At 34.9% G+C, this 16,250-nt stretch overlaps 1 protein-coding gene across 1 annotated transcript in view; it reads right to left on the minus strand.

Annotated features, from left to right (window-relative positions):
* Positions 1-7,966: 7,966 nt before the first annotated feature.
* LOC128544253 (hemicentin-1-like) overlaps positions 7,967-16,250 on the minus strand; it is a gene marked incomplete at its 5' end in the record, with an annotated part of 29,634 nt that continues 21,350 nt past the window's right edge. Inside the window, 12 exons of the mRNA XM_053514306.1 lie at positions 7,967-8,275; positions 8,423-8,707; positions 9,612-9,923; positions 10,574-10,891; positions 10,987-11,274; positions 11,842-12,147; positions 12,438-12,731; positions 12,878-13,165; positions 13,807-14,112; positions 14,403-14,696; positions 14,843-15,130; positions 15,772-16,077. Of these exons, the coding sequence (XP_053370281.1) occupies positions 8,103-8,275; positions 8,423-8,707; positions 9,612-9,923; positions 10,574-10,891; positions 10,987-11,274; positions 11,842-12,147; positions 12,438-12,731; positions 12,878-13,165; positions 13,807-14,112; positions 14,403-14,696; positions 14,843-15,130; positions 15,772-16,077 (3,458 nt within the window). The remainder of the gene's footprint in view (positions 8,276-8,422; positions 8,708-9,611; positions 9,924-10,573; positions 10,892-10,986; positions 11,275-11,841; positions 12,148-12,437; positions 12,732-12,877; positions 13,166-13,806; positions 14,113-14,402; positions 14,697-14,842; positions 15,131-15,771; positions 16,078-16,250) is intronic.

The raw sequence follows: 16,250 nt of genomic DNA on the forward strand, positions 1-16,250 counted from the left end.
TAATGATTAAGAGCCACAACCTGACTCAAATGGACTATTTCTCTTTCTCATCACCCTCTTCTACAGCATCAGGGTGACTGTTGTTAAGGTGAGACCTGATTCAGTAAACATAAACAGGGTGCATACCGTTTCATTTGTTGTACAGTGTTTATAATTTCAGACTTTACACTGGTACCTCAATAAATAAATGAAAATGGTCAAAAAGGGTGTTGTGTAGTTAAGAAAAAAAGTGATGTTCAATTTAAAAACAGATTTCTTGTAACTACACTAACAGTAAACACATTGACAATGACAGATGTTTTGTATGTACAGGATTTAGTTTATATTCATGGCATGAAAACTTAGATAACAAAGAAATCCCTGAACTATCCCAGCATATTTTAATTTTTAAACATATAGCATAATTGGTTATAATATTTGATTACATGGCTAAGAAACAGCAAGTTTTATATCACATGATGATGATGATGAGTTATTTCACTTTGAGATCTAATCAGTTTAAACTTGTTTTTTTTTTCAGGTGAATAAGTACTTTTTAATTTCTAAATCTAAAATCATTTGAAATACTGAACTGTATGGCTTACTGTACTGAATCATGGCTTAATTCAGTACAAAAAGCTAGTTAGGTGATAGGTAGGGTTTCAGCAAAATCATTATCAAAAGATTCTGAATGAAGCACTTAAACATTTCGTGAAATTAAATGCTAAAAAGAACAAAAGTACAATTCAGGGCTATATTTAATAGTGAAATTATTTAAATTACTGAAATGTAAAGTATTTAAGAGTAGTGGCTTAATTACAAGCTACCTATACAATAGGGTTTCTCTTTCGAGGGTTTGTGAAATGTAATAAACAATGAATTTATAATAATTATTATAATTTTGGGCAGTATGCAAAATAAAAAAATAAAAAACACATTTCCATCGCAGGCAAAACAGTACATGTGTAATAATGCATGCACATGGAACATTTTTTCTGCAGGTGCGTTTCATACCATCTCAAAGATGCAGCTGATTTTCACTTCTTTTGAAAGATGTTGCCATTTATCATTGGACTGCCTGATGCCTAAAGCTCACATCTGCTGTTTGCTGTGCTCACTAAACCCTGTCCATACGTCCTCTTGTTCCTCAAGCCATACCGAAAAACACCCAAAACGAGTTTATGTTTGTGTGTGCATACACACACACACACACACACACACACACACACACACACACACACACACACACACACACTCACACACATCCAAAAGAAAAGTCACCATCTGGAGTTAACTAGGCAAATTGTTAAGAGCCTTCCATTGGATAATTATTACAGTGATTAATATGCTTTTGCTGGCTATACGTTATTCTTATATTTCTTAAACAATCATATCAAAAGACTCATCCTGTGGGTGTTACTCTGTTTCAAAAGTATCAAAGTAACCTTTACATCAATTTGAGCAACAGTAGCTGTTTATTGAATCAGACTACATGGGCCAGCCTTTGCTCCCCTTGTGCATCAGTGACCCTTGGTCGTCCTTGACCCTGTCACCAGTTCACTAGTTTTCTTTCTATGGGACATTTTGGATTTGTCCTTACCACTGCAGAACACGAAAAATTTCACAAGAGCTACAGTTTTTAAGTTGCTCTGACTTAGTTATCTAGCAATCACAATTTGGCCCTGGTCACAGAAACTACAGTTAATATCTTATTACAATGACAAGCGTAAGGATTTGAGTGACTTTGACAAGGGTGGTCATAATGTTATGGCTGATGGGGGTATATCTTGTAATTGTCAGTGGCACTACCATCCAAGTTTCAATATGTTTTCCATGTTTGTCCATGTGTTAAGTTTGCCAATGACATTTACAGTACAACTAAACTACATTCTTTATGACTTCTAAAAGCACTTTGGCAAGGTACAGTATATGCCTCATTGATTTACTGGCAGTTTTTTATTTATTTATATTTTTTTAAAGCCCGCCAGCAGCAAAATGGCGATGGTAAATGTGTATTTGGCGGGTAGATGCGACCTGCTTTTAGCAGCACTCATACCGAACCCTAAACTAAGCATTTGTTATACAGCTGTCAGTAAAAAGCAGGAGCATCTTTGTAATCTGGACTGTGGCTCTGCAGCTAATTGGCTCTCACACAACCGCAGCAGGGCTCAGGGGATGTAGGGCAGCTCACACACACTGACTTAAGCTAAATCTGCCTTTCAATAGATCATAAATGATTCTAATAGTATGAACATTAATATGATGTCAGAAAACTGATTTTCATAATGTACAGCTACTGCAAACTATTGTTCTTACAGACTGCTACAGTGTATTTTTAATGACATCCTTAGATATAGAAAATAATTGCTTATTTAAAAAAAAAAGGGACTGAATGAGTGCTCAGGAATAAAGGGCCTACGTGGACATGTTTTTTTTTAATCCTGGTTTTGCTTTCTTTTAAATTTGAGTCATAATATAAGCCATACAAAATCCTTAAGCAAGTGCGCTCCAACAGTGAACAGTTTATGCTGCAGAAGGAAAACCAGTTGGCACTTACTTTGTATACCCTTGGAATTCATTTCACATTTTGATACTGTTATGTTTTATTATTATTATTTATTTATTCATTAATTTTTTTGGCAGCAGTTTGTTTTGTAGTTAACTAGATATCATTATAGAGAAGATGGAAGAAAGCTTAAAGACATGTGAAAGACTGTAGTTTGAGTTTGTTCTGTTTTCAAATATCGGCAATGTGATTTAAAAATAGCTGATTTTATGGTAAGTTGGTTATCTATTGTTCAGCTTACATAACTCTGCAAGGCGTATACTGGACATGTTAGGCAACGTTCTGCCAGTTGTTCTTGTAGCTTATTGTAAAATCATCAATTTGATTCACAGACTTCAGGCGTTTAATCTTAGCTGTGGGGTGACCATGTGACAGAACTCAACTGTTCTACCCATTTGATCAGTAGTTTATGCGCAATGAGGGAAGGCCAAGCTGCATTGAAAACCAGCAGATGCACAGATCAATGCACAAAAGAACAAATACGTAGGGAGATTAACAGACAGCCAAAACAAAGAATGTTTAAAGCATTGTGGATATATGGTTGTTAATTTGCACCAATAAAAAATAAAATATGAATAAAAATAAAAGAACATTAAGCACAGTTAGGAACATAAGGTTTATAAGGTTTCCTAAAGTTTCATATACCATAGTTGGTGTTTTCATATTTTCATATTTACATTTTTGAAACTAGAAAGCAAAAGGTGCTGGCACTTAGAGAACAGATGCATCCTGTGTGTTACTATTCAGTAAGCATAACTGATGCTTAAAAAAAACAGTGTAAAACAGAACTCGTTTTAACCTATTATAACCTTATACACAACATACTTAGTTAAGAAATACATTATTATTTAATTCTATCAAAATATTATTTAATTATTTGATTTGATTATTTGATATAAATATAAAATACATATTTTTGTTGTATAAAAATGAAATGTCAGTGTAGGCTGCATGTTTACTTTGTATTTTGAGTAAAAAAAATTCTAATATGGTTATGGGCTAAAATATATTGAAATATTTGTAATTTGCAAACGTACTGCGGCTTTAATGGCCCAAACATGTGGAAATAACTTGGAGCAAGCTACACACAGGACTGTACAGGGGATGTGGTATTAACTTCCAGTAAATTTCCTCTAATGTGCTAATGGAGCAGTACAAGGTTGTGTGTTGTCCTGCAAAAACAGCATACCTTTGGTGCTCAAACCAGTCCACTTTTCTCTTGAGAGCATTGGACTTGCTGAACAAATTCAAATTCAAATTCAAATTTTATTTGTCACATACACAAACATACACAGTACGAAATGTAGTGAAATGCTTAAACGACTGCCATTGACCCTAAAAGAGAATTAAATTTTACAAATAGAAATAAATATGAATAAAAGAAATACGATAGAAATTAAATAAAAAATTAAATTAAACTAGAAAAAATAGAACTAAAAATAAAAATAGAAATGTGCTAGGAAAAAAATAGAACTAAAAATAAAAATAGAAATATGATGTACAAAATAGAAATATACTGTGCAAATTGAAATATACTGTGCTGTGTGTGCAAATATGCATAGAACAAAGTGACTTTGTGCAGAGGTTATTAAAGTGTCTTTGTGCACTGGTCCAGGATGTAAACGTAAAACTGTAAAATGTAGTGTAGTTGTGAAGGTAGGTGTGCAAAGTTATTAAAGTGTCTTTGTGCAATGGTCCAGGATGTAAACGTACGACATGTAGTGTATATATGAAGGAAGGTGAGCGTGTAATTGTCCATAGTGTCCATGGATGTAAAAAGATTGATAGATTTGATCAATTATGAAAAGATTGTGTTAGTTCTGCATAGTGGTGTGGTTGTGGTTGAGAGACCTTATCGCCTGCGGGAAGAAGCTCCTCCTCAGTCTCTCTGTGTTGGCCTTCAAGGAGCGGAATCGCTTCCCAGACCGCAACAGAGTAAACAGTCCGTTATTGGGGTGGCTGAGGTCCTTCACGATCTTCCTGGCCTTGGTCAAGCACCGCTTGCTGTAGATCGAGTGCAGGTCAGGGAGCTCGATGCGGATGATGCGCTCAGCTAATCGCACCACCCTCTGTAGAGCTCGTCTGTCCTGCATGGTGCTGTTCCCAAACCAGGTCGTGATATTTCCCGTCAGGATGCTCTCTATGGTGCAGGAGTAGAAATTCCTGAGCACCTTGGAGGGCAGTCTAAAGTCTCTCAAGCGTCTGAGGTGGTAAGGACGCTGCCGGGCCTTTTTTACCACGGTGTTGATGTGACAGGACCATGCCAGGTCCTGCGTGATGTGACATTTACAGAACATTTACAGAAATGACTGCAGTGCATGGACTCTGAGCCATCTTAACTGGGATATATCATTTACAGAGATAGCATTTGACTATGCTTAAAGCTTTCTGTAAATGTCAATTAGTCTTGCTATAAAAATTCTTGAACGCACCTTTTAGATAATAAAATTAATTTATAGTAATTTCTCCTGATACAGTAAACAATGTAGCATGTGTGTAAATAAAGTCATAAAAGCCTTAAAAGCTGAAATCATAAGGATCCTTTCTATTCAGGTAATTTAAAATTCAAATTAACAAACAAACAAAAAAACTCCCTTTTCATAGTTTCTTATCTTTTCGCACCTCAGGTGTGACCAGCAGAGCCTGAAGCAAAACACTGAAACACACACATGTGAAGATGGGAGCTCTATCAAGCGTTAAGGTGTCCTGCTTTGTTAATTAAATCAGTTCAAGCTGTTCAGTTTCAAGCCCAATTTTTTAAATATACATACAGTATATTATTACACACGGAAGGCAAATAATAGAAAATCTTTTAATTATAATGTAAAAAATATTATTTTTTAAATGCTGTGTGTGCACCTTTCTTAAAGTCATAAGAAGCATAATGAAGCTAAACAATCTGTATAAATAAGGTTTTATTTGTACATTGGTCAGAAATAACTCCTTCAATGATATTTTTTAGCAAATCTCTTGACAGAGCCAATGAATTCAACGCTTTTCCCTCGAGGTGAGTGGGGCTATACACGTCACTCAACAGAGCCAATCAACTCGATAATTTATTGTGTATACTGCACACAGAGTACTGTATGCTAAAGACAATGCACCTTACAAACTTCCACAATCCTCACCAAACACAAAAAGGGCGACATAGAATGGCTTACTCCAACAATGCAACAGACATTGTGAGATCTGGTTAAAAGAGATTAAAATAGAAACTTTGAATATAAAATGTTTGCACTATAACTGGAAAGGGAGAGACCTAGCTGATATGATGGTCCTGAGAAAGATAGCGAGGTAAGATATAATGTGAAGGTGGAAGAAAATTGTTGGAAAAGTGGTAGTAAGTGTCCCCACAGAAGAAAGACTGGTAATTGGAGCTGACATCTTTTAAAAAGAAAGAGGAACGCAGGTTGACATTAACTATCACTCAGGTGGACTCTGGAAGTACAGAAGAAGGAAAAAAGTGTAAGGACTGAACCTAGGATTAGATGGTGGACACAGGATGGCTTTCTCCAAAAGGTGGGATATTCAGTATGAAAACTGAAAAATTGAATCTTGCACCTTAAATGAAATAAAAATGTTGAACAGTTATGTGTCAAATGCTGACCAGCTTATTTTTAACATTTGAACTAGTTACAAACTCTTTAGCCATTAATAATGTTTAATAATGCTAGTTATCAATAATAATATAAAAGCTTAAAACAAATTTTGCCATTAGAAATAATGGAAACTTAAATTATTTGTTTCTATAGCCCAAAAAATAAATACATAAAAATAATTAATACAAAATATAAAGTAAAAATAAAACAAATTAACCTGAACTTTACCTTTAAAAAAAGTCAAAATAAATCTCGACAGATAAGTGTTTTCATTTGTGTGTTTGTGTATGTGTGTGAATCTAAAGTATGAGGACAGGAGGAATCAGCCCCTCCCGTCTCCCCCTTCTCACTTACACAGTAAACCTTTCTCCTTTCTTCATTTGAATTTCACAATTGTGTGTGTGTGTGTGTGTGTGTGTGTGTGTGTGTGTGTGTGTGTGTGTGTGTGTGTGTGTGTGTGTGTGTGAAGCTGAGCAGGGGGTGGTGGATGTAAAGGCAAGAGTGTGCGTGTGAAGGGCATGGTGTCAAATTATGTGCACGCACACACATAACGACTGAAACAGGGGGAAAATTTATCTTTAACCTCTCTAATTTAGCTTTACACGCGTGCTGTATACACACACTTACAAACACAAAATAAAATATGTTTTACGTCCACACATGTGGTCACAGTGTTATAGTAAACAGTAAACATTCGCACAGATGTTGATTATACCAGTGAGTAAGACTGAGCAGGGGAGACTATTACCCGTAATTCTGTTTTTTCCCAGCGCAAGAGAGAGAAAAAACATTAGCTCAGTTGTGATCACGTGACGCTTGCTGTCAAAACAAGAATCACATGCTTGCTCAACCAAAACTTGCTTGTAAATCAAGACTTGCTTATTTTTCAAGTCAAAATTTATTAAAAATCTTTGCTTGTCTTGCTCACAAACCACGTTACTCACTATGTTACTCGCAATTCGAGGTTCCACTGTATGAAAAAAATATTTTTTCATTGCTTTAAATTTCTCACATTTAAAGGTACAGCTGGATCAATCCTGGTGAAAATTTATGACTATAGAGAGGACTATATATTCAGAAAGTTGGAGGAACTTTGAAAGGTTTAGGTCATGTGCTAATCGTTCTGTCACCTCTGGACCAGAGATGATTGTGTGCATGTTGTTGAAATTTGCATTTTGATATTTTAGTCTAGCAGTCAAACATAGTCAAACTATGTTTGATATTCTGATCCTATTAATGATGCATTTTTACATTTACATTTAGGCATTTGGCAGACGCTCTTATCCAGAGCGACTTACATTTTTATCTCATTACACATCTGAGCAGTTGAGGTTTAAGGGCCTTGCTCAGGGACCCAACAGTGGCAACTTGGTGGTTGTGGGGTTTGAACCTGGGATCTTCCGAACCGTAGTCCAATGCCTTAACCACTGAGCTACCGATGGCCCCATTTTTAAAACTTGTTCATTCTAAATTTCACAAACGAGACATTTACCCTACGTTTGGTTAATTTGACACATGTAGATGTATGAACTGAAAATAATCAAACTTAACATCTTAACATGAATCTGTAGGATGTACATGTACATGTGTACTTCTATTTCTTTATTTATTATGTTTTGAATAAAGAGATTGAAATATATCTTTAAAATTATACTGGCACCCAGTAGATTGAAAAACAATAATAATAATACAAGTGTAATTGAGTTTAAGAAATGGTTTTGAATATATATCCTTTATTTGAAAAAAAAATACAAATTGATAAAATAAAATTAAACAGCTAAAAAAAACAATTTCCAGCATCAATAAAAAAAAAATAAAAAAATTCTTTATTCTTTTAACTAGCTTGCATTTATCAACTTAAAAGTAGTCATTAATATTTTTTTTCTCATTTAAACAAATATAGCAGTAAAGCATTACATAAATCTAAACTTTGCCATAAACAGCTGATCAAGCTTTGACTAGACTTTTTGAAGCGTCTTCACTTTGACCAGAGTAACTGAACATCCATAGATGAGAGAGATGATGAAGAGTATGACAAAGGCACAGGCCATATTCCAGGTTTCTTCAGCTTGATCCACTGCATTAATGCCTGATTCGTTGTCATTAAAGTATATTGCCTTTTCAATAAATTCTGTCAGAAAAAAAGGGTTTTAGGCATTTTCTTATTGTAAATCAACCTAAGTCAAACTTTAACACAAACATTTTCTTTACAACTATAAATAAAATAAAGTGTATTTTTGTGTGTATGTTTTGTTTTTTGATGCTTGGTGGTAATCACCTGCTTTGGATATTGAGCGAATGACTTGGCCAGTGAAATGCTCGACAAGGCATGTGTATGAGGCTCCAGGTTCCCATTCAGAGGCCTTGACATTCAGGTGGCTTTTAATGATAAATTTTCCATCAGGCCCCTTGGCAGAGCTGCCGGTACCATTATGTTGTACAGCCTCATTATTATGGAGCCAGGTAATGTTAATGGCTGATGGGCTGTAACCATAGACCAGACAAATCAGCTTATCTTGTCCCTGCAGCAGCTTCACAGAGGGAGGATTTGGATTTATAGAAGCTGGGAAAAAGAAAAAGTAAACTTCAGTAAAACTAACAGTCTGATATTGTAAAAAAAAAAAAGTTGTAAGTACAGTATTTGAGGGCAAATTGTGATCATGGGACATACTTTATTAGCACAATAGCAAAATATTGTTTGATTAATTTCTTTCAAATATAAAGCACCAAGGACATAAAAAAATCTAAGTGTAGTATAATAATATATATTTTTTGCATATTTGTCACACTTAAATGATTCAAATCTGTTTTTTTCTTGTTATATTGGCAAATAAATACCACATCTTTATATGATTTCTCTATTGCCAAATTTAAAAATATATATGATGAAAAAGAAGAAGAAGAATGAAAGCATTAACAATATATATATTTTTTTTAAATAAATAAACCAGCAGTCTATCAGTGGAGTTTCCATAGTATTTGCTTTGACTTATAATTGTGCAATAAATTCTCTGGTCTACTCACTACTTTCTGGTTCACATGGGCAAATACATACAGTACCAAGGATACATGTGATAATGTGTTTTTATGGTGGTTTTCAGTTGTTTTTAAAACTATAATAAGAATAATATAAGTTCAATTTGTTTTTCTGATGCTATTCCCATGTGGAATTCACAAAAAATCTAATAAACAAACAAACAAATAAATAAATAAAAAACACAGGGTTTATAAGGGTTTTGTGCAAGGAGATGGTTATTTTACATTTTTCAAAACAATCTCCAGTGTCTTCAGGATGAAAAACTTTCACTGAGTTCATGAAGTTTGCATTTAATGAAAGGCTACGTAATATTAGTTTGCATTTGATCATTAGAAAATTTATCATCATTTTATTTATACATTAGCTTTAGGAACTTGAATAAATATAAATAAAAATAAAAACCAGCTACAAGAGAGAGGATGTTACTTACCGTATATGTTACTTATGTTGCTGATGATTAGTTTTTCAGATGATTCATGCCTGACCACACAGGAAAAAGTGCCATCCTCTCTTTTTAATGGTGATAATATCAGTGCACTGTGCATGGAATAACTGCCTGACACAAACTGAGCCGGACTGTTGGTGAAAAGAGACGTGTCCAGCCGGGTGCCGTTCAGCTCCCAGTGAACAGAGATATCAGCAGGGAGGAAGCCGTCAATCAAGCAGAGAATATCTGTGTTGTGAGATCCTGACAGCTCATCATCACTGGGACCTCGAATTCGGATGATGGGACATTTGGGGTCTAAGGATACAAATATTAACTCAGAACTGAATTGTTTTACCACCTATGAAAATTTTTGATTGTTTTGATAGTCATATTTAAGTGACTGAATTCTTAATTTTACTGATCAGAATATCAGGTCACATGTTTATATTAATGCCCTAACTGCAATATTTGAGGATTTAACAGTAAAAGCTAGTTTATAAACAGTTGCTTATTGGATGTATCAACAAATACAAATTTAATAACACAGATCCAAATTTAATTGAGAATGGAAAAAAAATTCTCAATTATGAATATGGTCACCCTTCTGTAAAGCTACATCGAACGTTTGTATCATAAACTTTGTAACCATTATATCTGTCATAAAGTGAGTAAGTGGTAACTGAGTTTTCTTTTCACGCATTTAATAATAATAATAATAATAATAATAATAATACATTTAACTGTAAAGAAAAAACATCACAATAATTAATATACTGTAATATTAGACACATGGCAACAACAGCTTGTCTTTTCTTTTTGGTCAGTAAAAAGTGTGCACATAATACATTAATGCACTGTGATGGGTTTATAAAACTGAGTCAAGCATATAAACAGCATATATTTTGTTTGTTTCTCCCCTACAACAAAATAATTGAATGGGTCCTTAAATATCAGTGAGCACTTGCCTTTGATTTTAAAGACAGTGTATGTCTGTACATTAGAACAGGGGTGTTTCAGCTCACAGGAAATGTTTTCATGCTTGTTCCACCTTTGTGCTGGAACCCTTAAAACCCTTTGAACACTCTCTGTTCCATTGCTGTGGTTTTCAGTTTTGGTCACATTTGAAGACAAATTCTCTGTTCCTACTTTGCAATTAACTGAGAATTCCTGGAGTCTGTGGCCCAACAGCAGACATGTGACAGAGACAGGATCCTCCCCTAGCATATTACTGATGGAGGGACCCAAAAGGTAAACCTGTGCACTTCGAGCATGATCTGGAGTGACTGGAGATGAAGAAATGACATTAGCGTTAGACACACCTTTGTCTAATGTTTTGATTTAATTTAAAGCTCATGAACTTCTCTGATTATTACAATACCTGCACAAAAACTGGTCCTGTTCTGGATAGTTTTGGAATGACCCTCATCAGTGACTTGGCAGGTGAATGTAGTTCCACGTTTCCACTCTTCTTCTGGAACTGAAAGCTCACTGGACACTTTCATACGTCCATCTGCATTCATTGTTACTTCCCTATCATTATTCTCTACAGATTCAGGGAGCCACTTGATCTTTGGGTTAAGTCCAGTTGCAGAGCAAAGAAGTTTTTGGATCATTGATGTAGAATTGTCTTCATTGGATATAACAGATAGTTTCACTGAAGGGTCATCTGGAGAGAATATATTTTTTAAATCTGAGATGTCGCTTAAATATATATATAGTATTTTAATGTGGGGACCTCAGATTTTACATCACAATGTCAAAATGTTTAAGCTTTACAGCTGCAGACCAGGAGAATATAGACCAGGATCTTGCAGGATTATGTTTTGGGAATAGTAAACAAAGTAATAAAGGAAGTTTTATTTTCATGTGAAGCATGAAAACATATGAAGTTTGTAGAACAAAGCCTATATTCAATTGCTGGTACTTTTGGAAATGTAACTAATTGAATTTTAAAGAAAACATAGAGATCAACAATATTAATCAAGTACAAATCAAGTTGAAAAAAAAAGTTCCTTTGCTTATTTCAAGTAAGGCAATTTATGCACTTGATTAATGAGCAATGGTGGTGGAAATTAGAGAGTCAGAATTCACACACCGTGCTCATTCTGCTGGTATTTCTACCAATGCAACTCCCCACAACCCCCCGCCAGATTTACACTCTTAGTATAATGTTAGACTGTATATAATGCCAGTAGTCAAGCAATTGAGATATTGAGATTGAAATTGTGCTTACCAAAAAGGTTTACTATAGAATTGGACTTCCACTTCATGGAATGGCTTTTCTGAATCTGACAAGTAAAACGGGTGTTATTGGTGCGATGTGTTGTGGGTATAGTGAAGCGTGCAGTCACTGTGTCCTGTTCTTTTAGCAGATTCACAAACTGAATTTGTGGAAACTTCTGATCATTGGCCTGGAAGGTGACAGAGAGTTCACCAGAAGGCAGACTGCTTGCAAAACACTCCAGCACTGCACTGTCACTCTTCCCTACGTCTGCAAGACTCCGTCTGATCACCACTGTAGGAGTTTTCTGCACAGTTGCTAAGGTACATAACGTAGTCACATAAGTTAGAATGTTCAACTGAGGTGAAATATTTTTAAATTAACTTACGTTTTCAACATGAAACATTTTACATGCACACATACAATTTAACTGTGTTATATTACTATAACTGTGTGCACAAGTAAATTTAATAAGTGCCTATAATTATTGTTTAAACAAGTAATATTTTTGTGCTAGCATTGCAACTCCCATCACATTTCAAGTTTTAAAGTATAAAAATGAACAGAAAGGATGATTAATTAAGTTTTACGTTTTATACAGAACTTACCTGTCGTATTGATAAAATCTTCTATTGTTTGAAAACATGGATGTTCAGCCCTGCAGGTTATTGTCCCTGATTTTGTCCAGTCTTCTACAGAAATAGTCAGGTTGCTAACAGTGGACTCATCCTGTCTCTTACTGTTACTGTCACTGCCTGATTTTTTATTTCCATCTACAAGCCAGGAAACCGTCGGGTGGAACACAGTCTCAATAACACAGGACAAAGTTATTTGTTTATCTGTCAATATTGACTTGAGAGAAGGTTTCTCCAGCTGTATCCGTAGTGCAGAATTTGGATGGCCTGGAAGATATAAGAGGTTGTTCACCTAAACTTAGATATCATGGAAGATTCTTATTTTGGATGGTTTTATGCAGGACTGACCTTTCACGGTGTATAATATTTACATTTTGTATAAAGATCATAAACTTCTCTTAATATTACAATACCTTCACAAATATTGATGGTCTTCGGGATATTTTTCGTAAGACTCTGATCTCTGACTTGGCAGGTGAATGTAGTTCCACGTTTCCACTCTTGTTCTGTAACTGATAGCTCACTGGACACCTTCACACGTCCATCTGCATTCATTGTTACTTCATTATCAGAATTCCCCACAGATTCAGGGAGCCACTTGATCGCTGGGTTAAGCCCAGTTCCATAGCAAAGAAGTTTTTGTTTTCTTGATGCAGATTTATCCGCACTGGATACAGCTGACAGTTCCACTGAAGGGTCATCTGGAGAGAAGGACATTTATTACGTCTAAAATCCATTTTTTTTATCCACAAAGATTTAAACCATCTAGAAAAGTCACCTAAATATTATAGCAAAGAAATAAATACATAAAAATTCAAATGGCCACTAATGGAAATTCAATGGGAAACTAAATACCCTGTTCTGTTTCATATTTACAAAAGGCAGACATTTTACATCACACTTTTTATCACAGTGATAAAAGTAATGCAGAAAGTTTTACTTTTATGCGCAGCATGAAAGGATATGAAGCTTGTGGGATAAAGAATGCATTCATTAACCTAAACAAAATGAATTAAAGCCTTAATAAATTAATTATATATTCGGACATGTATCTGATTTAATTTCTAAGAAAATATAGAGACCAACAATATTATCTGTACAATCAAGAAATAGAAAACAAACTTTTCTTTGTACATCTCATGTTGAGACCATTTACTGTATAAAATAGATTGATGAGATATAATAGAGGAAAATTGAGAGCTAGAATTCACACATCACACTAAGTGTGCTGGTAGTTATACCAGTGTTCTCCCCTCCTCCCCCACTCTTTTCCAGTATAATTTTAAACTAGATAATGCCAGTAGTCAAGCAATTAAGATATTGAGATTGAAATTGTGCTTACCAAAAAGGTTTACTATAGAATTGGACTTCCACTTCATGGAATGGCTTTTCTGAATCTGACAAGTAAAACGGTAGTTTTTGGTGCGATGTGTTGTGGGTATAGTGAAGTGTGCAGTCACTGTGTCCTGTTCTTTTAGCAGATTCACAAACTGAATTTGTGGAAACTTCTCATCATTGGCCTGGAAGGTGACAGAGAGTTCACCAGAAGGCAGACTGCTTGCAAAACACTCCAGCACTGCACTGTCACTCTTCCCTACGTCTGCAAGACTCCGTCTGATCACCACTGTAGGAGTTTTCTGCACAGTTTCTAAGGTACATAACGTAGTCACATAAGTTAGAATGTTCAACTGAGGTGAAATATTTTTAAATTAACTTAAGTTTTCAACATAAAACATTTTACATGCACACATACAATATAACTGTGTTATATTACTATAACTGTGTGCACAAGTAAATTTAATAAGTGCCTATAATTATTGTTTAAACATTTAATATTTTTGTGCTAGCATTGCAACTCCCATCACATTTCAAGTTTTAAAGTATACAAATGAACAGAAAGGATGATTAATTAAGTTTTACATTTTATACAGAACTTACCTGTCGTATTGATAAAATCTTCTATTGTTTGAAAACATGGATGTTCAGCCCTGCAGGTTATTGTCCTTGATTTTGTCCAGTCTTCTACAGAAATAGTCAGGTTGCTAACAGTGGACTCATCCTGTCTCTTACTGTTACTGTCGCTGTCGGATTTTTTATTTCCATCTACAAGCCAGGAAACCGTCGGGTGGAACACAGTCTCAATAACACAGGACAAAGTTATTTGTTTATCTGTCAATATTGACTTGAGAGGAGGTTTCTCCAGATGTATCCGTAGTGCAGAATTTGGATGGCCTGGAAGATATAAGAGGTTGTTCACCTAAACTTAGATATCATGGAAGATTCTTATTTTGGATGGTTTTATGCAAGACTGACCTTTCACGGTGTCTAATATTTACATTTTGTATAAAGATCATAAACTTCTCTTAATATTACAATACCTTCACAAATATTGATGGTCTTCGGGATATTTTTCGTAAGACTCTGATCTCTGACTTGGCAGGTGAATATAGTTCCACGTTTCCACTCTTGTTCTGTAACTGATAGCTCACTGGACACCTTCACACGTCCATCTGCATTCATTGTTACTTCATTATCAGAATTCCCCACAGATTCAGGGAGCCACTTGATCTCTGGGTTAAGCCCAGTTCCATAGCAAAGAAGTTTTTGTTTTCCTGATGCAGATTTATCTGCACTGGATACAGCTGACAGTTCCACTGAAGGGTCATCTGGAGAGAAGGACATTTATTACGTCTAAAATCCATTTTTTTAATCCACAAAGATTTAAACCATCCAGAAAAGTCACCTAAATATTATAGCAAAGAAATAAATGCATAAAAATTCAAATGGCCACTAATGGAAATTCAATGGGAAACTAAATACCCTGTTCTGTTTTATATTTACAAAAGGCAGACATTTTACATCTCACTTTTTATCACAGTGATAAAAGTAATGCAGGAAGTTTTACTTTTATGCGCAGCATAAAAAGATATGAAGCTTGTGGGATAAAGAATGCATTCATTAACCTAAACAAAATGAATTAAAGCCTTAATAAATTAATTATATATTCGGACATGTATCTGATTTAATTTCTAAGAAAATATAGAGACCAACAATATTATCTGTACAATCAAGAAATAGAAAACAAACTTTTCTTTGTACATCTCATGTTGAGACCATTTACTGTATAAAATAGATTGATGAGATATAATGGAGGAAAATTGAGAGCCAGAATTCACACATTACACTGAATGTGCTGGTAGTTATACCAGTGTTCTCCCCTCCTCCCCCACTTTTTTCCAGTATAATTTAAAACTAGATAATGCCAGTAGTCAAGCAATTAAGATATTGAGATTGAAATTGCTCTTACCAAAAAGGTTTACTATAGAATTGGACTTCCACTTCATGGAATGGCTTTTCTGAATCTGACAAGTAAAACGGTAGTTTTTGGTGCGATGTGTTGTGGGTATAGTGAAGTGTGCAGTCACTGTGTCCTGTTCTTTTAGCAGATTCACAAACTGAATTTGTGGAAACTTCTCATCATTGGCCTGGAAGGTGATAGAGAGTTCACCAGAAGGCAGACTGCTTGCAAAACACTCCAGCACTGCACTGTCACTCTTCCCTACGTCTGCAAGACTCCGTCTGATCACCACTGTAGGAGTTTTCTGCACAGTTTCTAAGGTACATAACGTAGTCACATAAGTTAGAATGTTCAACTGAGGTGAAATATTTTTAAATTAACTTACGTTTTCAACATGAAACATTTTACATGCACACATACAATATAACTGTGTTATATTACTATAACTGTGTGCACAAGTAAATTTAATAAGTGCCTATAATATTATT

The sequence above is a fragment of the Clarias gariepinus genome, chromosome 16, assembly GCF_024256425.1.
Source record: "Clarias gariepinus isolate MV-2021 ecotype Netherlands chromosome 16, CGAR_prim_01v2, whole genome shotgun sequence".
Classification (NCBI taxonomy): Eukaryota; Metazoa; Chordata; class Actinopteri; order Siluriformes; family Clariidae; genus Clarias; species Clarias gariepinus.